Genomic DNA, 22,645 nt, shown 5'->3' with positions numbered 1-22,645 from the left:
CCCGCTCGCAAGCGGGTCGACGGTGGGGCACTGCGCACGCACCACGCGGTGCGCAAGCCTCCGTAGCGAGTGAGAAATTGACTCGCTCCAGGGGCTCGCTACAAACGGGGCGGCTGTCCATGTTGATCAACAGCTCGCCCCGTTTTGTAGGCTGGGAGGGGGGGTGGCTGGACAAACGGAGGCGTTCCTGAAGGAACGCCTGCCGTTTGTGGGCGGCCCTACTGACATCACTCTATTAGAGCAGGAAGCTCACAGGGGCTTGCGGCAGACAGGACCCTACCACAAGAGTCTCGTCACAAGCCCGATGGTCGCGACCATTACCTGGCCACACGCAAAGGCTGTGGGTGGTCACCCACAGCTTAGCGAGCGGCCAGGAGGCCGGCTAAAAAAAAAAAAAAAGCGCCCGCCCTCATTCAGAATGAGCGCTCGCTTTTTGCGAGCGGCTCTGAATGAGGTCCATAGTTTTTTCCTCTTAAGTTTAGACGAACCTCTCCATAGATGTTATATTACTGTGACCCTTGTATCCAGCCCATCTGTGTCACCCCTGTCTGTCTGCACCTCCCACTAGAATGTAAGCTCTCACGAGCAGGGCCCTCGTCCCTCATGTGCTTCTCCTTCACTTAATTATACTCTAATTTACAACAGTACCCCACCCTTGGTTACAGACCCCATGCTGCTTATCTAAGTGTTATGCAGCAATGTATAAATCATGTATCTGTCCTGCATTGTATTGTACGGCTAATATCTGTTTTCTTGTGTGCTCATTTCTTTATGTACTATGTAAGGCGCTGCAGAACCCTTGTGGCGCCATATAAATAAAGGATAATAATAATAATAATAATTTTACCCCATTTATGCAGCAATATTCCAGGTACTGAGCCTCAGAGCTGACAATCTGCAAATATGACTCAGAATCATCCTCCAGACCCCCTGGTACAGTCCGTGAGGACCCGGTAAGAGGGAGACGCCGGTCACTGCGTACCAGATAAAGGTTAGCTAGAATCTGATTGGTTGCTATGGACGGCGATGTCACATTCCTAGAACCACACCTCAGTAAATGTGCCCCTTGGTGTCTCAATATGTCGCCATTAGACCTCCCCCTTGTGCGGTCCGCTTGGTAACATTTCATTCTCTGTATTATTGTCATTATATTCTGTACGGTGCTATGTAAATAAGACATAATAATGATAATAAATTGGGGCGTAAGGAAACCGGCCCCCGGGAAGACATACATAGATACCCCCTATAATGATAGATAAGAAACAAAAACAGACATTTGTACAGAGCAATATTTAAAGTCATAAAGATAAACACGTTAATATATATATATATATAGATACATCTGTTTACAGTTTATACAGATGCTTGTAAACTTCCGGGTACATGGAGGGGTCCTGGAGCGTTGAGGAGGGGGTTACAGGTTGGGTGTAAACCAGAGGATTTAGTGAGAGATTAGAAGGCACTGCTGAGCCCAGGGGTCCGGACCACTTAGCCGATGACTGTGTGACGCTCGTTCTTACTCTTTGATCTCTCGAAAAAGGCGTAATCCTGGAAAAGAGGGACATGAATGAGACCGTCGCTCTGCTACAGCCGCTTTCCGGACACTTCTGTACAGAACCCTCAGACGTCCATATACTGAATAATGTAACATAAGGTGCATTTCCTGCCCGTTTCCTCGGCTAGATAACGCATCTAACCAACAGCCGGCAATAGGTGCCAGTAATGACAGCCGCTATGTGCTAAGCAATGTACCCTTAACGTACTTACAGTTACTGATACATTTACTAAAGATCGATTTTAAATCGATCTAAATGGATCAACATCGACAGGCTCTCCCACCGCAAAAGCCGCATATTCATCATCGTACAGTACGTAGGGTTTCATCTACAAATGAAGTAGCATCCCTGTGGATTATAGACATGCGGATTTGCATTGGGAAAGTCCGTCTATGTCAATCGATCGATTTAAAATCAATCTAAAATCGACCATGAGTAAATGTATCACTGTGCACAGTATGGGTTGTGCACAGTGATACCCCAGCCTGTATGGAGTGCCCAGCATAGTAGGGTTGTGCACAGTGATACCCCAGTCTGTAGGGGGTGCCCAGCACAGTATGGGTTGTGCACAGTGATACCCCAGCCTGTAGGGGGTGCCCAGCATAGTAAGGGCTGTGCACAGTGATACCCCAGCCTATAGGGTGTGCCCAGCATAGTAAGGGATGTGCACAGTGATACCCCAGCCTGTAGGGGGTGTCCAGCATAGCAGGGGTTGTGCACAATGATACCCCAGCCTGTATGGAGTGCCCAGCATAGTAGGGTTGTGCACAGTGATACCCCAGTCTGTAGGGGGTGCCCAGCACAGTATGGGTTGTGCACAGTGATACCCCAGCCTGTAGGGGGTGCCCAGCATAGTAGGGGTTGTGCACAGTGATACCCCAGCCTATAGGGTGTGCCCAGCATAGTAGGGGTTGTGCACAGTGATACCCCAGCCTGTAGGGTGTGCCCAGCATAGTAAGGGTTGTGCACAGTGATACCCCAACCTGGATGGAGTGCCCAGCATAGTAGGGGTTGTGCACAGTGATACCCCAGCCTGTAGGGTGTGCCCAGCATAGTAAGGGTTGTGCACAGTGATACCCCAGCCTGTAGGGGGTGCCCAGCATAGGAGGGGTTGTGCACAGTGATACCCCAGCCTGTAGGGGGTGCCCAGCATAGTAGGAGTTGTGCACAGTGATACCCCAGCATGTAGGGGGTGCCCAGCACAGTATGGGTTGTGCACAGTGATACCCCAGCCTGTAGGGGGTGCCCAGCATAGTAGGGATTGTGCACAGTGATACCCCAGCCTGTAGGGGGTGCCCAGCATAGTAAGGGCTGTGCACAGTGATACCCCAGCCTGTAGGGTGTGCCCAGCATTGTAAGGGTTGTGCACAGTGATACCCCAGCCTGTAGGGGGTGTCCAGCACAGTAACAGTTGTGCACAGTGATACCCCAGCCTGTAGGGTGTGCCCAGAATAGTAAGGGTTGTGCACAGTGATACCCCAGCTGTAGGGGGTGCCCAGCATAGTAAGGGTTGTGCACAGTGATACCCCAGCCTGTAGGGTGTGCCCAGCATAGTAAGGGTTGTGCACAGTGATACCCCAGCTGTAGGGGGTGCCCAGCATAGTAAGGGTTGTGCACAGTGATACCCCAGCCTGTAGGGGGTGCCCAGCATAGTAGGGGCTGTGCACAGTGATACCCCAGCCTGTAGGGGGTGCCCAGCATAGTAAGGGTTGTGCACAGTGGTACCCCAGCCTGTAGGGGGGTGCCCAGCATAGTAAGGGCTGTGCAGTGATACCCCAGCCTGTAGGGGGTGCCCAGCATAGTAAGGGCTGTGCACAGTGATACCCCAGCCTGTAGGGTGTGCCCAGCATAGGAGGGGTTGTGCACAGTGATACCCCAGCCTGTAGGGGGTGCCCAGCATAGTAGGAGTTGTGCACAGTGATACCCCAGCCTGTAGGGGGTGCCCTCATACAGTCAGGTGTGCAGGCAGAGACTCACCAGGATGAAGCACGCCCCCAGTAACACGGCTTTCATCTTTACATCCAGATCTTTTGGAAACTGAATCCCAAAGTTATCGGCGTCAGTGAATATTTCCTTTGGCAATCCTCCCCACTGCTTACTGATCCGCCCCACGCTGCGAGACTCACACAGGGGCTTCACCTAGGACACGGAGACATGGGAGAGGCAATGAGAGACATACTGAGAGAGAGGGATGTGGGGGAGAGTGCGTTGAGAGACATACTGAGAGAGAGGGATGTGGGGGAGAGTGCAGTGAGAAAGTGAGAGAGGACTGCCAGTAGTAAGCCACTTTTCTGCCTTTCCGCCAGCCCTACCCGGCTCCTTGGGGCTTTGGAAGTCAGGGATATGTGATGTGCATGTACGGCTCCCCACCGCTAGTGTACATGCGCCTGTCAGATCGATTGTGCAGGCGCCAGGACCCGGACAGGAGAATCCGGTGAGTGTTTTTCGGCAGCGGTAGGGGTGCATTCAGGGGACACACATAGTGAACATTCACATGGTGGGGGGAGAGGACACAGATAGTGAGCATTCACATGGTGGTGGGGGAGAGGGGGACACTGATAGTGAGCACTCACATGGTGGTGGGGGAGAGGGGGACACTGATAGTGAGCACTCACATGGTGGTGGGGGAGAGGGGGACACAGATAGTGAGCACTCACATGGTGGTGGGAGAGGGGGACACTGATAGTGAGCATTCACATGGTGGGGGGAGAGGAGGACACAGATAGTGAGCATTCACATGGTGGGGGGAGAGCGGGACACTGAAAGTGAGCATTCACATGGTGGGGGGAGAGGAGGACACAGATAGTGAGCATTCACATGGTGGTGGGAGAGGGGGACACTGATAGTGAGCACTCACATGGTGGTGGGGGAGAGGGGGACACAGATAGTGAGCATTCACATGGTGGTGGGAGAGGGGGACACTGATAGTGAGCATTCACATGGTGGGGGGAGAGGAGGACACTGATAGTGAGCACTCACATGGTGGTGGGGGAGAGGGGGACACAGATAGTGAGCACTCACATGGTGTTGGGGGAGAGGGGGACATAGATAGTGAGCACTCACATGGTGGGGGGAGAGGGGGACACTGATAGTGAGCACTCACATGGTGTTGGGGGAGAGGGGGACACAGATAGTGAGCACTCACATAGTGGAGGGAGAGGGGGACATAGATAGTGAGCACTCACATGGTGGGGGGAGAGGGGGACACAGATAGTGAGCATTCACACGGTGGGGGGAGAGGGGGACACTGATAGTGAGCACTCACATGGTGGTGGGGGAGAGGGGGACACAGATAGTGAGCACTCACATGGTGTTGGGGGAGAGGGGGACATAGATAGTGAGCACTCACATGGTGGGGGGAGAGGGGGACACTGATAGTGAGCACTCACATGGTGTTGGGGGAGAGGGGGACACAGATAGTGAGCACTCACATGGTGGGGGGAGAGGGGGACATAGATAGTGAGCACTCACATGGTGTTGGGGGAGAGGGGGACACAGATAGTGAGCATTCACATGGTGGGGGGAGAGGAGGACACAGAGAGTGAGCATTCACATGGTGGGGGGAGAGGAGGACACAGATAGTGAGCATTCACATGGTGGTGGGAGAGGGGGACACTGATAGTGAGCATTCACATGGTGGGGGGAGAGGAGGACACAGATAGTGAGCATTCACATGGTGGGGGGAGAGCGGGACACTGATAGTGAGCACTCACATGGTGGTGGGGGAGAGGGGGACACAGATAGTGAGCACTCACATGGTGTTGGGGGAGAGGGGGACATAGATAGTGAGCACTCACATGGTGGGGGGAGAGGGGGACACTGATAGTGAGCACTCACATGGTGTTGGGGGAGAGGGGGACACAGATAGTGAGCACTCACATAGTGGAGGGAGAGGGGGACATAGATAGTGAGCACTCACATGGTGGGGGGAGAGGGGGACACAGATAGTGAGCATTCACATGGTGGGGGAAGAGGGGGACACTGATAGTGAGCACTCACATGGTGGTGGGGGAGAGGGGGACACAGATAGTGAGCACTCACATGGTGTTGGGGGAGAGGGGGACATAGATAGTGAGCACTCACATGGTGGGGGGAGAGGGGGACACTGATAGTGAGCACTCACATGGTGTTGGGGGAGAGGGGGACACAGATAGTGAGCACTCACATAGTGGAGGAAGAGGGGGACATAGATAGTGAGCACGCACATGGTGGGGGGAGAGGGGGACACAGATAGTGAGCATTCACATGGTGTTGGGGGAGAGGGGGACACAGTTAGTGAGCACTGACATGGTGGTGGGGGAGAGGGGGACACAGATAGTGAGCACTCACATGGTGGTGGGGGAGAGGGGGACACTGATAGTGAGCACTCACATGGTGGGGGGAGGGGGACACAGATAGTGAGCACTGACATGGTGGTGGGGGAGAGGGGGACACTGATAGTGAGCACTGACATGGTGGTGGCGGAGAGGGGGACACAGATAGTGAGCACTCACATGTTGTTGGGAGAGAGGGGGACACAGATAGTGAGCACTCACATGGTGTTGGGGGAGAGGGGGACACAGATAGTGAGCACTCACATGGTGTTGGGGGAGAGGGGGACACAGATAGTGAGCACTCACATGGTGGTGGGGGAGAGGGGGACATAGATAGTGAGCACTCACATGGTGGTGGGGGAGAGGGGGACACAGATAGTGAGCACTCACATGGTGGTGGGGGAGAGGGGGACACAGATAGTGAGCACTCACATGGTGGTGGGGAGAGGGGGACACAGATAGTGAGCACTCACATGGTGGTGGGGGAGAGGGGGACACTGATAGTGAGCACTGACATGGTCGTGGGGGAGAGGGGGACACAGATAGTGAGCACTCACATGGTGTTGGGGGAGAGGGGGACACAGATAGTGAGCACTCACATGGTGTTGGGGGAGAGGGGGACACAGATAGTGAGCACTCACATGATGGTGAGGAAGGGGACACAGATAGTGGGCACTCACATGGTGGTGGGGAGAGGGGGGCACAGATAGTGAGCACTCACATGGTGGTGGGGAAGAGGGGGACACAGATAGTGAGCACTCACATGGTGGTGGGGAAGAGGGGGACACAGATAGTGAGCACTGACATGGTGGTGGGGGAGAGGGGGACACAGATAGTGAGCTCTCACATGGTGGGTGGAGAAGGGGACACAGATAGTGAGCACTCACATGGTGGTGGGGGAGAGGGGGACACAGATAGTGAGCACTGACATGGTGGTGGGGAGAGAGGGGAATGAAGTGAGAGAGGAGGAAGTACAACTGGATTCTACTCTGAGAGGGAAGAGAAAAAGGCGATATATAAAGTTGGACCATGTCATCTCCTCACCTGGAAATTCACATCTCCACAACAGCTGGACATTAAACAAGGTCCAACAACCTTCAACACAGGCTCCCGGCTCTCCGTCAGAAGAGAGTATTTGGGAACAAACGGGTGCCACGTCTGTACCACATACCCAATGGTGTGTCCTGGGGGACTCTGTACCTCCATCTGCATGAGAGAGCGCAGACAGGACAAGTGATGAGTTATACATGGAGACCATGAAGCAGGTGAGATAAAGTGCAGACATATTACACTGTACATACCTCACTCCTATTTACCGACCATCCCATAAGTGTTCACTACCTCACCCTACTTACCTACCATCCCATAAGTGTTCATTATATCTCAGGGTACGTCTCCCTACCTCACCCTACTTACCGACCATCCCATAAGTGTTCACTACCTCACCCTACTTACCTACCATCCATTAGTGTTCATTATCTCTCAGAGTACGTCCCCCTACCACACCCTACTTACCTACCATCCCATAAGTGTTCATTATCTCTCAGAGTATAGCTCCCTAACTCACCCTACTTACCTACCATCCCATAAGTGTTAATTATCTCTCAAGGTACATCTCCTTACCTCACTCTTACTTACCTACCATACCATAAGTGTTTATTATCTCTAAGAGTATATCTCCCTACCTCACCCTACTTACTTACCATCCCATAAGTGTTCATTATCTCTCAAGGTACATCTCCCTACCTCATCCCAACTTACCTACCATCCCATAAGTGTTCATTATCTAACAGAGTACATCTCCCTACCTCACCCTACTTACTTACCATCCCATAAGTGTTCATTATCTCTCAGAGTACATCTCCCTACCTCATCCCTACCATCCCATAAGTGTTCATTATCTCTCAGAGTACATCTCCCTACCTCACCCTACTTACTTACCATCCCATAAGTGTTCATTATCTCTCAAGGTACATCTCCCTATCTCATCCCTACTTACCTACCATCCCATAAGTGTTCATTATTTCTCAGAGTACGTCTCCCTACCTCATCCCCACTTACCTACCATCCCATAAGTGTTCATTATCTCTCAGAGTACGTCTCCCTACCTCATCCCCACTTACCTACCATCCCATACGTGTTCATTATTTCTCAGAGAATGTCTCCCTACCTCACCCCCACTTACCTACCATCCCATAAGTGTTCATTATCTCTCAGAGTACATCTCCCTACCTCACTCTACTTACCTACTATCCCATAAGTGTTAATTATCTCTCAGAGTACATCTCCCTACCTCACCCTACTTACCTATCATCCCATAAGTGTTCATTATCTCTCAAGGTAGATCTCCCTACCTCATCCCTACTTACCTATCATCCCATAAGTGTTCATTATCTCTCAGAGTACATCTCCCTACCTCACCGTACTTACCTACCATCCCATAAGTGTTCATTATTTCTCAGGGTACGTCTCCCTACCTCACTCTACTTACCTACCATCCCATAAGTGTTCATTATTTCTCAGGGTACGTCTCCCTACCTCACTCTACTTACCTACCATCCCATAAGTGTTCATTATTTCTCAGAGTACGTCTCCCTACCTCATCCCCACTTACCTACCATCCCATACGTGTTCATTATCTCTCAAGGTACATCTCCCTACCTCATCCCTACTTACCTATCATCCCATAAGTGTTCATTATCTCTCAGGGTACGTCTCCCTACCTCATCCCCACTTACCTACCATCCCATAAGTGTTCATTATCTCTCAAGGTACATCTCCCTACCTCATCCCTACTTACCTATCATCCCATAAGTGTTCATTATCTCTCAGAGTATATCTCCCTACCTCACCCTACTTACCTACCATCCCATAAGTGTTCATTATCTCTCAGAGTACATCTCCCTACCTCACCCTACTTACTTACCATCCCATAAGTGTTCATTATCTCTCAGAGTACATCTCCCTACCTCATCCCTACTTACCTATCATCCCATAAGTGTTCATTATCTCTCAGGGTACATCTCCCTACCTCACCCTACTTACCAACCATCCCATAAGTGTTCATTATCTCTCAGAGTATATCTCCCTACCTCACCCTACTTACCAACCATCCCATAAGAGTTCATTATCTCTCAGGGTACGTTTCCCTACCTCACTCTACTTACCTACTATCCCATAAGTGTTAATTATCTCTCAGAGTACATCTCCCTACCTCACCCTACTTACCTATCATCCCATAAGTGTTCATTATCTCTCAAGGTACATCTCCCTTCCTCATCCCTACTTACCTATCATCCCATAAGTGTTCATTATCTTTCAGAGTACATCTCCCTACCTCACCGTACTTACCTACCATCCCATAAGTGTTCATTATTTTTCTGGGTACGTCTCCCTACCTCACTCTACTTACCTACCATCCCATAAGTGTTCATTATTTCTCAGGAAACGTCTCCCTACCTCACTCTACTTACCTACCATCCCATAAGTGTTCATTATTTCTCAGAGCACGTCTCCCTACCTCATCCCCACTTACCTACCATCCCATACGTGTTCATTATCTCTCAAGGTACATCTCCCTACCTCATCCCTACTTACCTATCATCCCATAAGTGTTCATTATCTCTCAGGGTACGTCTCCCTACCTCATCCCCACTTACCTACCATCCCATAAGTGTTCATTATCTCTCAAGGTACATCTCCCTACCTCATCCCTACTTACCTATCATCCCATAAGTGTTCATTATCTCTCAGAGTATATCTCCCTACCTCACCCTACTTACCTACCATCCCATAAGTGTTCATTATCTCTCAGAGTACATCTCCCTACCTCACCCTACTTACCTACCATCCCATAAGTGTTCATTATCTCTCAGAGTACATCTCCCTACCTCATCCCTACTTACCTACCATCCCATAAGTGTTCATTATCTCTCAGAGTACATCTCCCTACCTCATCCCTACTTACCTACCATCCCATAAGTGTTCGTTATCTCTCAAGGTACATCTCCCTACCTCACCCTACTTACTTACCATCGCATAAGTCTTCATTATCTCTCAGAGTATATCTCTCTACCTCACCCTACTTACCTACCATCCCATAAGTGTTCATTATCTCGCAGGGTACGTCTCCCTACCTCACTCTACTTACCTACTATCTCATAAGTGTTAATTATCTCTCAGAGTACATCTCCCTACCTCACCCTACCTACCTAATCCAATCAGTGTTCATTATCTCTCAAGGTACATCTCCCTACCTCATCCCTACTTACATATCATCCCATAAGTGTTCATTATCTCTCAGAGTACATCTCCCTACCTCACCGTACTTACCTACCATCCCATAAGTGTTCATTATTTCTCAGGGTATGTCTCCCTACCTCACTCTACTTACCTACCATCCCATAAGTGTTCATTATTTCTCAGAGTACGTCTCCCTACCTCACCCCCACTTACCTACCATCCCATAAGTGTTCATTATCTCTCAAGGTACATCTCCCTACCTCACCCTACTTACCTATCATCCCATAAGTGTTCATTATCTCTCAGGGTACATCTCCCTACCTCACCCCTACTTACCTACCATCCCATAAGTGTTGATTATCTCTCAGGGTACGTCTCCCTACCTCACCCACCTTATCGACCATCCCATAAGTGTTCACTACCTCACCCTACTTACCTACCATCCCATAAGTGTTCATTATATCTCAGGCTACGTCTCCCTACCTCACTCCTACTTACAGACCATCCCATAAGTGTTCATTATCTCTCAGGGTTTAGCTCCCTACCTCACCCTACTTACCTATCATCCCATAAGTGTTCATTATCTCTCAGAGTACATCTCCTTACCTCACTCTACTTACCTACCATCCCATAAGTGTTCATTATCTCTCAGAGTACCTCTCCCTACCTCACTCTACTTACCTACCATCCCATAAGTGTTCATTATCTCTCAGAGTACATCTCCTTACCTCACTCTTACTTACCTACCATCCCATAATTGTTCATTATCTCTCAGAGTATAGCTCCCTACCTCACCCTACTTACTTACCATCCCATAAGTGTTCATTATCTCTCAAGGTACATCTCCCTACCTCACCCCTACTTACCTACCATCCCATAAGTGTTCATTATCTCTCAGAGTACATCTCCCTACCTCACCCCTACTTACCTACCATCCCATACATGTTCATTATTTCTCAGAGTATGTCTCCCTACCTCACCCCCACTTACCTACCATCCCATAAGCGTTCATTATCTCTCATAGTACATCTCCCTACCTCACCCTACTTACCTACCATCCCATAAGTGTTCATTATCTCTCAGGGTACATCTCCCTACCTCACCCCTACTTACCTACCATCCCATAAGTGTTCATTATTTCTCAGAATACGTCTCCCTACCTCACCCCCACTTACCTACCATCCCATAAGCGTTCATTATCTCTCAAGGTACATCTCCCTACCTCATCCCTACTTACCTATCATCCCATAAGTGTTCATTATCTTTCAGAGTACATCTCCCTACCTCACCGTACTTACCTACCATCCCATAAGTGTTCATTATTTTTCTGGGTACGTCTCCCTACCTCACTCTACTTACCTACCATCCCATAAGTGTTCATTATTTCTCAGGAAACGTCTCCCTACCTCACTCTACTTACCTACCATCCCATAAGTGTTCATTATTTCTCAGAGCACGTCTCCCTACCTCATCCCCACTTACCTACCATCCCATACGTGTTCATTATCTCTCAAGGTACATCTCCCTACCTCATCCCTACTTACCTATCATCCCATAAGTGTTCATTATCTCTCAGGGTACGTCTCCCTACCTCATCCCCACTTACCTACCATCCCATAAGTGTTCATTATCTCTCAAGGTACATCTCCCTACCTCATCCCTACTTACCTATCATCCCATAAGTGTTCATTATCTCTCAGAGTATATCTCCCTACCTCACCCTACTTACCTACCATCCCATAAGTGTTCATTATCTCTCAGAGTACATCTCCCTACCTCACCCTACTTACCTACCATCCCATAAGTGTTCATTATCTCTCAGAGTACATCTCCCTACCTCATCCCTACTTACCTACCATCCCATAAGTGTTCATTATCTCTCAGAGTACATCTCCCTACCTCATCCCTACTTACCTACCATCCCATAAGTGTTCGTTATCTCTCAAGGTACATCTCCCTACCTCACCCTACTTACTTACCATCCCATAAGTCTTCATTATCTCTCAGAGTATATCTCTCTACCTCACCCTACTTACCTACCATCCCATAAGTGTTCATTATCTCGCAGGGTACGTCTCCCTACCTCACTCTACTTACCTACTATCTCATAAGTGTTAATTATCTCTCAGAGTACATCTCCCTACCTCACCCTACCTACCTAATCCAATCAGTGTTCATTATCTCTCAAGGTACATCTCCCTACCTCATCCCTACTTACATATCATCCCATAAGTGTTCATTATCTCTCAGAGTACATCTCCCTACCTCACCGTACTTACCTACCATCCCATAAGTGTTCATTATTTCTCAGGGTATGTCTCCCTACCTCACTCTACTTACCTACCATCCCATAAGTGTTCATTATTTCTCAGAGTACGTCTCCCTACCTCACCCCCACTTACCTACCATCCCATAAGTGTTCATTATCTCTCAAGGTACATCTCCCTACCTCACCCTACTTACCTATCATCCCATAAGTGTTCATTATCTCTCAGGGTACATCTCCCTACCTCACCCCTACTTACCTACCATCCCATAAGTGTTGATTATCTCTCAGGGTACGTCTCCCTACCTCACCCACCTTATCGACCATCCCATAAGTGTTCACTACCTCACCCTACTTACCTACCATCCCATAAGTGTTCATTATATCTCAGGCTACGTCTCCCTACCTCACTCCTACTTACAGACCATCCCATAAGTGTTCATTATCTCTCAGGGTTTAGCTCCCTACCTCACCCTACTTACCTATCATCCCATAAGTGTTCATTATCTCTCAGAGTACATCTCCTTACCTCACTCTACTTACCTACCATCCCATAAGTGTTCATTATCTCTCAGAGTACCTCTCCCTACCTCACTCTACTTACCTACCATCCCATAAGTGTTCATTATCTCTCAGAGTACATCTCCTTACCTCACTCTTACTTACCTACCATCCCATAAGTGTTCATTATCTCTCAGAGTATAGCTCCCTACCTCACCCTACTTACTTACCATCCCATAAGTGTTCATTATCTCTCAAGGTACATCTCCCTACCTCACCCCTACTTACCTACCATCCCATAAGTGTTCATTATCTCTCAGAGTACATCTCCCTACCTCACCCCTACTTACCTACCATCCCATACATGTTCATTATTTCTCAGAGTATGTCTCCCTACCTCACCCCCACTTACCTACCATCCCATAAGCGTTCATTATCTCTCATAGTACATCTCGCTACCTCACCCTACTTACCTACCATCCCATAAGTGTTCATTATCTCTCAGGGTACATCTCCCTACCTCACCCCTACTTACCTACCATCCCATAAGTGTTCATTATTTCTCAGAATACGTCTCCCTACCTCACCCTACTTACCTACCATCCCATAAGTGTTCATTATCTCTCAGGGGACGTCTCCCTACCTCACCCAACTTACCGACCATCCCATAAGTGTTCATTATCTCTCAGAGTACGTCTCCCTACCACACCCTACTTACCTACCATCCCATAAGTTCATTATTTCTCAGAATACCTCTCCCTAACTCACTCCTACTTACCTACCATCCCATAAGTGTTCATTATCTCTCAGAGTACCTCTCCCTAACTCACTCCTACTTACCTACCATCCCATTAGTGTTCATTATTTCTCAGAGTAAGTCTCCCTACCACACCCTACTTACCTACCATCCCATAAGTGTTCATTATCTCTCAGAGTAAGTCTCCCTACCACACCCTACTTACCTACCATCCCATAAGAGTTAATTATCTCTCAGAGTACATCTCATAACCTCACCCTACTTACCTACCATCCCATAAGTGTTCATTATCTCTCAGAGTACGTCTCCCTACCACACCTCCTACTTACCTAACATCCCATATGTGTTCATTATCTCTGAAAGTACGTCTCCCTACCACACCCCTACTTACCTACCTTCCCATAAGTGTTCATTATCTCTCAGAGTACATCTCCCTACCTCACCCCTACTTACCTACCATCCCATAAGTGTTCATTATCTCTCAGGGTACGTCTCCCTACCACACCCTACTTACCTACCATCCCATAAGTGTTCATTATCTCTCAGATCAACACAGAAATAGCAGAGTGTTCTAGTGTAAGAAGCGAGGAATAGCAGCATAAAGTATTCGAATGTGAATGGTCGACCCATGAATAGTAGACTATGCCAAAGTGAGGGGTTAATACAGGAATAGCAGAGCATCCAGGTGTGGGGTGGTCAGTACAGGAATAGCAGAGTATCTGTGTGTGCAGAGTCAGTACAGGAATAGTACAGTATGTATCTCGGTATGCGGAGTTAGCACAGGAATAGCAGATTATCTGGCTGTGAGCTGTAGTGAAAGACATGTGTAAGGGGTCAGTACAGGAATAGTAGAGTATCGCGTACATCCTAGAACATCCTCCTTACCAGACGTATGGGTTCTCACCTCCTGTAGGCAGCAGGGGAAGCAGCAGCTGTTGCACTTGAGGGGCCTTATAAAATGGATGACCTCACGCCCAGAGTAATCGCACACATGGAGGGTAAGAGGACGAAGAGAACCACAGCAGCAGCGCGCGCAAACCGTACTCCTCTCCTGTACTTTGAATATCCGCTGACCCATAATATTCCGTAACTCATACTGATTGCATGTCTCGAAGCCTGTAACAGCTGTGATTGGAAAAGAGCGCAGAGGAGAACATGGTAAGTCATTGTGTGATCGATACACTTATAACAAACATGGAAATAATGTGCGATACATGTGTACGAGAAAGCACCTAGTGAGAACATTAACCACAGGATAAACTAGTGAGATGAGGAACATAGGGTGGACGGGAGATCATGTAGTAATGTGAGAGATTAGGAACATAGGGTAGATGAGAGATCATGTAGTAATGTGAGAGATGAGGAACATAGGGTGGATGGAAGATCATGTAGTAATGTGAGATATGAGGAACATAGGGTGATGGGAGACCATGTAGTAATGTGAGAGATGAGGAAAATAGGGTGATGGGAGACCATGTAGTAATGTGAGAGATTAGGAACATAGGGTAGATGAGAGATCATGTAGTAATGTGAGAGATGAGGAACATAGGGTGGATGGGAGATCATGTAGTAATGTGAGATATGAGGAACATAGGGTGATGGGAGACTAAGTAGTAATGTGAGATATGAGGAACATAGGGTGGATGGGAAATCATGTAGTAATGTGAGAGATGAGGAACATAGGGTGGATGGGAGATCATGTAGTAATGTGAGAGATTAGGAACATAGGGTAGATGAGAGATCATGTAGTAATGTGAGAGATGAGGAACATAGGATGGATGGGAGAGCATGTAGTAATGTGAGATATGAGGAACATAGGGTGATGGGAGACCATGTAGTAATGTGAGAGATGAGGAACATAGGGTGATGGGAGACCATGTAGTAATGTGAGAGATTAGGAACATAGAGTGTATTGAGATCATGTAGTAATGTGAGATATGAGGAACATAGGGTGGATGGGAGACCATGAAGTAATGTTAGAGATAAGGAACATAGGGTGATGGGAGACCATGTAGTAATGTGAGAGATAAGGAACATATGGTGATGGGAGACCATGTAGTAATGTGAGAGATGAGGAACATATGGTGTTGGGAGACCATGTAGTAATGTGATAGATGAGGAACATAGGGTGATGGGAGACCATGCAGTAATGTGAGAGATGAGGAACATAGGGTAGATAAGAGACCATGTAGTAGTGTAAGGGATGAGGAACATAGGGTGATGGAAGACCATGTAGTAATGTGACAGATGAGGAACATCGGGTGATGGGAGACCATGTAGTAATGTGAGAGATGAGTAACATAGGGTGATGGGAGACCATGTAGTATATGAGAGATGAGGAATATAGGGTGGATGGCAGACCAAGTAGTAATGTGAGAGATGAGGAACATAGGGTGATGGGAGACCATGTAGTAATGTGAGAGATGAGGAACATCGGGTGAAGGGAGACCATGTAGTAATATGAGAGATGAGGAACATAGGGTGGGTGGCAGACCATGTAGCAATGTGAGAGATGAGGAACATAGGTTGGGTGGGAGAACATGTAGTAATGTGAGGGATGAAGAACATAGGGTGGACGGGAGACCATGTAGTAATGTGAGGGATGAGGAACATAGGGTAAATGGGAGACCATGTAGTAATGTGAGGGAAGACCATGTAGTAATGTGAGGGATGAGGAACATAGGGTAGATTGGAGACATGTAGTAATGTGAGGGAAGAAACAAACACTGATTTGAGATAAATCTGAGAGATAAAGAACATCTGGTCATGGGAGACACCGGATGTAAATCAGACATAATAAACACTGAATGGAGGGGAAAGGAGGGATATAAATAAGATGTTATAAACATTGGGTGGATGCTGGGTGTGGGGAGACCATGTAGTATTGTGAGGGATGAGGAACATATGTGTATTGGAGACCATGTAACTGACGGATGATAATCATAGGGTGGATGGGAGATCATTAGTAATGTGAGGGATGAAGAAGACAAGGTAGATGGGAGACCATGTACTAATGTGAGGGATGGGGAACATAGGATAGATGGGAGACCATGTAGTAATGTGAGAGATGAGGAACATAGGGTAGATGAGAGACCATATAGAAATGTGAGAGATGAGGAACATAGGGTGGATGGGAGACCATGTGGTAATGTGAAGAACATAGGGTAAATGGGAGACCATGTAGTAATGTAAGGAATGAGGAACAGAAGGTGTATTGGAGACCATGTAGTAGTGTGAGGGATGAGAAACAGAAGGTGTATTGGAGACCATGTAGTTGAGGGATGAGGATCATAGGGTGGATGGGAAACCATGTAGTAATGTGAAAGATGAAGAACATAGGGTGGAGGGGAGATGTGGGACAAATATGAGAGATAATAGCTACATGTAAGATATTGGATAGGAAATGCAGCTGTAAGAAACAAACACTGATTTGAGATAAATCTGAGAGATAAAGAACATCTAGTGATGGGAGCCACCGGATGCAAATAAGACATAATAAAACACTGAATGGATTGGAAAGGAGGGATATAAATAAGATGTTATAAACATTGGATGGATGCTGGGTGTGGGGTAAGTGTGATAGATATAGGACACATGTAAGATATGAGGAACATTGGATGGATGCTGGATGTGGAGTAAGTGTGAGGGATAAAGGACACATGTAAGATATGAGGAACATTGGATGGATGCTGGGTGTGGGGTAAGTGTGACGGATATAGGACACATGTAAGATATGAGGAACATTGGAGGGATGCTGGGTGTGGGGTAAGTGTGACGGATATAGGACACATGTAAGATATGAGGAACATTGGATGGATGCTGGGTGTGGGGTAAGTGTGATGGATATAGGACACATGTAAGATATGAGGAACATTGGATGGATGCTGTATGTGGAGTAAGTGTGAGGGATAAAGGAAACATGTAAGATATGAGGAACATTGGATGGATGCTGGGTGCGGGGTAAGTGTGATGGATATAGGACACATGTAAGATATGAGGAACATTGGATGGATGCTGGGTGTGGGGTAAGTGTGAGGGATAAAGGAAACATGTAAGATATGAGGAACATTGGATGGATGCTGGGTGTGGGGTAAGTGTGACGGATATAGGACACATGTAAGATATGAGGAACATTGGATGGATGCTGGGTGTGGGGTAAGTGTTATGGATAAAGGACACATCTAAGATATGAGAAACATTGGCTGGATGCTGGGTGGGGGGCAAGTGTGATGGATATAGGACATATGTAAGATATGAGGAACATTGGATGGATGCTGGGTGTGGGGTAAGTGTGATGGATATGGGAGACATGTAAGATATGAGGAACATTGGATGGATGCTGGGTGTGGGGTAAGTGTGATGGATATAGGACACATGTAAGATATGAGGAACATTGGATGGATGCTGGGTGTGGGGTAAGTGTAATGGATAAAGGACACATGTAAGATATGAGGAACATTGCATGGAAGCTGTGTGTGGAGTAAGTGTGATGGATATAGGACACATGTAAGATATGAGGGACATTGGATGGATGCTGGGTGTGGGGTAAGTGTGATGGATATAGGACACATGTAAGATATGGGGAACATTGGATGGATGCTGGGTGTGGGGTAAGTGTTATGGATAAAGGACACATCTAAGATATGAGAAACATTGGATGGATGCTGGGTGTGGGGTAAGTGTGACGGATATAGGACACATGTAAGATATGAGGAACATTGGATGGATGCTGGGTGTGGGGTAAGTGTGAGGGATAAAAGGACACATGTAAGATATGAGGAACATTGGATGGATGCTGGATGTGGAGTAAGTGTGACAGATATAGGACACATGTAAGATATGAGGAACATTGGATGGATGCTGGGTGTGGGGTAAGTGTGATGGATATAGGACACAGGTAAGATATGGGGAACATTGGATGGATGCTGGGTGTGGGATAGTGTGATGGATATAGGACACATGTAAGATATGGGGAACATTGGATGGATGCTGGGTGTGGGGTAAGTGTGATGGATATAGGACACACGTTAGATATGGGGAATATTGAAGGATGCTGGGTGAGGGATAAAGGACACATGTAAGATATGGGGAACATAGGATGGATGCTGGGTGTGGGGTAAGTGTGATGGATATAGGACACATGTAAGATATGGGGAACATTGGATGGATGCTGGGTGTGGGGTAAGTGTGATGGATATAGGACACATGTAAGATATGGGGAACATTGGATGGATGCTGGGTGTGGGGTAAGTGTGATGGATATAGGACACATGTAAGATATGAGGAACATTGGATGGATGCTGGGTGTGGGGTAAGTGTGATGGATATAGGACACTTGTAAGATATGAGAAACATTGGATGGATGCTGGGTGTGGGGTAAGTGTGATGGATATAGGACACATGTAAGATATGAGGAACATTGGATGGATGCTGGGTGTGGGGTAAGTGTGATGGATATAGGACATATGTAAGATATGAGAAACATTGGATGGATGCTGGGTGTGGGGTAAGTGTGATGGATATAGGACACATGTAAGATATGGGGAACATTGGATGGATGCTGGGTGTGGGATAAGTGTGATGGATATAGGACACATGTAAGATATGGGGAACATTGGATGGATGCTGGGTGTGGGATAAGTGTGATGGATATAGGACACATGTAAGATATGAGGAACATTGGATGGATGCTGGGTGTGGGATAAGTGTGATGGATAAAGGACATATGTAAGATATGAGGAACATTGGATGGATGCTGGGTGTGGGATAAGTGTGATGGATATAGGACACATGTAAGATATGGGGAACATTGGATGGATGCTGGGTGTGGGGTAAGTGTGATGGATATAGGACACATGTAAGATATGGGGAACATTGGATGGATGCTGGGTGTGGGGTAAGTGTGATGGATATAGGACACATGTAAGATATGGGGAACATTGGATGGATGCTGGGTGTGGGGTAAGTGTGATGGATATAGGACACATGTAAGATATGGGGAACATTGGATGGATGCTGGGTGTGGAGTAAGTGTGAGGGATAAAGGACACATGTAAGATATGAGGAACATTGGATGGATGCTGGGTGTGGGATAAGTGTGATGGATATAGGACACATGTAAGAAATGGGGAACATTGGATGGATGCTGGGTAAGTGTGATGGATATAGGACACATGTAAGATATGAGGAACATTGGATGGATGCTGGGTGTGGGGTAAGTGTGATGGATATAGGACACACGTAAGATATGGGGAACATTGGATGGATGCTGGGTGTGGGGTAAGTTTGATGGATATAGGACACACGTGAGATATGGGGAAAATTGGATGGATGCTGGGTGTGGGGTAAGTGTGATGGATATAGGACACACGTAAGATATGGGGAACATTGGATGGATGCTGGGTGTGGGGTAAGTGTGATGGATATAGGACACATGTAAGATATGGGGAACATTGGATGGATGCTGGGTGTGGGGTAAGTGTGATGGATATAGGACACATGTAAGATATGGGGAACATTGGATGGATGCTGGGTGTGGTATAAGTGTGATGGATATAGGACACATGTAAGATATGGGGAACATTGGATGGATGCTGGGTGTGGGGTAAGTGTGATGGATATAGGACACATGTAAGATATGAGGAACATTGGATGGATGCTGTTTGTGGGATATAGGACACATGTAAGATATGGGGAACATTGGATGGATGCTGGGTGTGGGGTAAGTGTGACGGATATAGGACACATGTAAGATATGGGGAACATTGGATGGATGCTGGGTGTGGGATAAGTGTGATGGATATAGGACACATGTAAGATATGAGGAACATTAGATGGATGCTGGGTGTTGGGTAAGTGTGAGGGATAAAAGGACACATGTAAGATATGAGGAACATTAGATGGATGCTGGGTGTGGGGTAAGTGTGATGGATATAGGACACATGTAAGATATGAGGAACATTGGATGGATGCTGGGTGTGGGGTAAGTGTGATGGATATAGGACACGTAAGATATGGGGAAAATTGGATGGATGCTGGGTGTGGGGTAAGTGTGATGGATATAGGACACATGTAAAATATGAGGAACATTGGATGGATGCTGGGTGTGGGATATAGGACACATGTAAGATATGGGGAACATTGGATGGATGCTGGGTGTGGGGTAAGTGTGATGGATATAGGACACATGTAAGATATGGGGAACATTGGATGGATGCTGGGTGTGGGGTAAGTGTGATGGATAAAGGACACATATAAGATATGAGGAACATTGGATGGATGCTGGGTGAGGGGTAAGTGTGATGGATATAGGACACATGTAAGATATGGGGAACATTGGATGGATGCTGGGTGTGGAGTAAGTGTGATGGATATAGGACACATATAAGATATGAGGAACATTGGATGGATGCTGGGTGTGGGGTAAGTGTGATGGATATAGGACACATGTAAGATATGAGGAACATTGGATGGATGCTGGGTGTGGTATAAGTGTGATGGATATAGGACACATGTAAGATATGGGGAACATTGGATGGATGCTGGGTGTGGGGTAAGTGTGATGGATATAGGACACATGTAAGATATGAGGAACATTGGATGGATGCTGGGTGTGGGGTAAGTGTGATGGATATAGGACACATATAAGATATGAGGAACATTGGATGGATGCTGGGTGTGGGGTAAGTGTGAGGGATATAGGAAACATGTAAGATATGAGGAACATTGGATGGATGCTGGGTGTAGGATATAGGACACATGTAAGATATGGGGAACATTGGATGGATGCTGGGTGTTGGGTAAGTGTGATGGATGTAGGACACATGTAAGATATGGGGAACATTGGATGGATGCTGGGTGTGGGGTAAGTGTGATGGATAAAGGACACATATAAGATATGAGGAACATTGGATGGATGCTGGGTGTGGGGTAAGTGTGATGGATATAGGACACATGTAAGAGATGGGGAACATTGGATGGATGCTGGGTGTGGGGTAAGTGTGATGGATATAGGACACATATAAGATATGAGGAACATTGGATGGATGCTGGGTGTGGGGTAAGTGTGATGGATATAGGACACATGTAAGATATGAGGAACATTGGATGGATGCTGGGTGTGGTATAAGTGTGATGGATATAGGACACATGTAAGATATGGGGAACATTGGATGGATGCTGGGTGTGGGGTAAGTGTGATGGATATAGGACACATGTAAGATATAAGGAACATTGGATGGATGCTGGGTGTGGGGTAAGTGTGAGGGATATAGGACACATGTAAGATATTGGGAACATTGGATGGATGCTGAGTGTGGGGTATAGGACACATGTAAGATATGAGGAACATTGGATGGATGCTGGGTGTGGGGTAAGTGCGAGGGATAAAGGACACGTGAGATATCGGGAACATTGGATGGATGCTGGGTGTGTTAATGATGAAGGACATGAGGTGAAGGGAGATACCACCACCTACCTTCCAAAAGTTCTGTTTTCTGGTGAATTAATATTTGGTCTATCTGAAAAAAGGTAATATGGAAGCATGATTACTATATGTACAGCTATAGCACATCAATCACATGTCCTAGAGATGAGCACAGACCCCCGTGTTTTAGTTTTGGTTGTAAAGGGGGGTATCCACTAGACGATAAAGTTGAACGATTGAACGATAATGATAAAATCGTTCGATAATCGTTCGATAATCGTTTGAACATCGTTCAAACATCGTTTGAACATTGTTTGCAAATCGTGCAGTAATTGTTTCTAACGATGTACGATGCGCGCTCCCGCTGGTCGTTTGATCGTCTCCTCCATTGACTGAACATGCAGGTCAATTTCACTTGATTGCTTACAAAACGTTTACACGTCGTTTACACATCGTTTACACATCGTTCAAGCTGAACGATCAAACGATGAACCACTGTCTGCCCACTATAGCTGAAAGCTCTCAATCACAGATTGAAACAACATAGGTTATCGTTAGATCTTTTGCAAATCGTTCAGAGTGGAA

General features: G+C 47.0%; 1 protein-coding gene across 1 annotated transcript; it reads right to left on the bottom strand.

Annotated features, from left to right (window-relative positions):
- Window positions 1–1,271: 1,271 nt before the first annotated feature.
- LOC148506068 (phospholipid scramblase 1-like) lies at window positions 1,272–22,191 on the bottom strand. The gene is made up of 5 exons (XM_088447320.1): window positions 22,112–22,191; window positions 14,540–14,760; window positions 6,914–7,075; window positions 3,534–3,695; window positions 1,272–1,548 (listed from the first exon to the last, which is right to left on the bottom strand). The coding sequence occupies exons 2-5, from the start codon at window positions 14,711–14,713 to the stop codon at window positions 1,489–1,491; spliced, it is 558 nt and encodes a 185-aa protein (XP_088303446.1). The 5' UTR covers window positions 14,714–14,760; window positions 22,112–22,191; the 3' UTR covers window positions 1,272–1,488.
- Between the last annotated feature and the right edge of the window lie 454 nt (window positions 22,192–22,645).

The sequence above is a fragment of the Taudactylus pleione genome, unplaced genomic scaffold (assembly GCF_031769625.1).
Source record: "Taudactylus pleione unplaced genomic scaffold, aTauple2 ptg000429l, whole genome shotgun sequence".
In the NCBI taxonomy this organism is placed as follows: Eukaryota; Metazoa; Chordata; class Amphibia; order Anura; family Myobatrachidae; genus Taudactylus; species Taudactylus pleione.
The sequence above is the reverse complement of the archived record's forward strand: the minus strand, read 5'-3'. Positions and strand labels throughout refer to the sequence as shown.

Coding starts and splice junctions, on each gene's coding strand:
- LOC148506068 (XM_088447320.1), bottom strand. CDS start 14,713: ATGGGTCAGCGGATATTCAAAGTACAGGAGAGGAGTACGGTTTGCGCG. Junction 7,076..14,539: donor TCCCCTGCTGCCTACAGGAG/GTGAGAACCCAT, acceptor TCTCTCATGCAG/ATGGAGGTACAGAGTCCCCC. Junction 3,696..6,913: donor GTGGAGATGTGAATTTCCAG/GTGAGGAGATGA, acceptor TCCGTGTCCTAG/GTGAAGCCCCTGTGTGAGTC.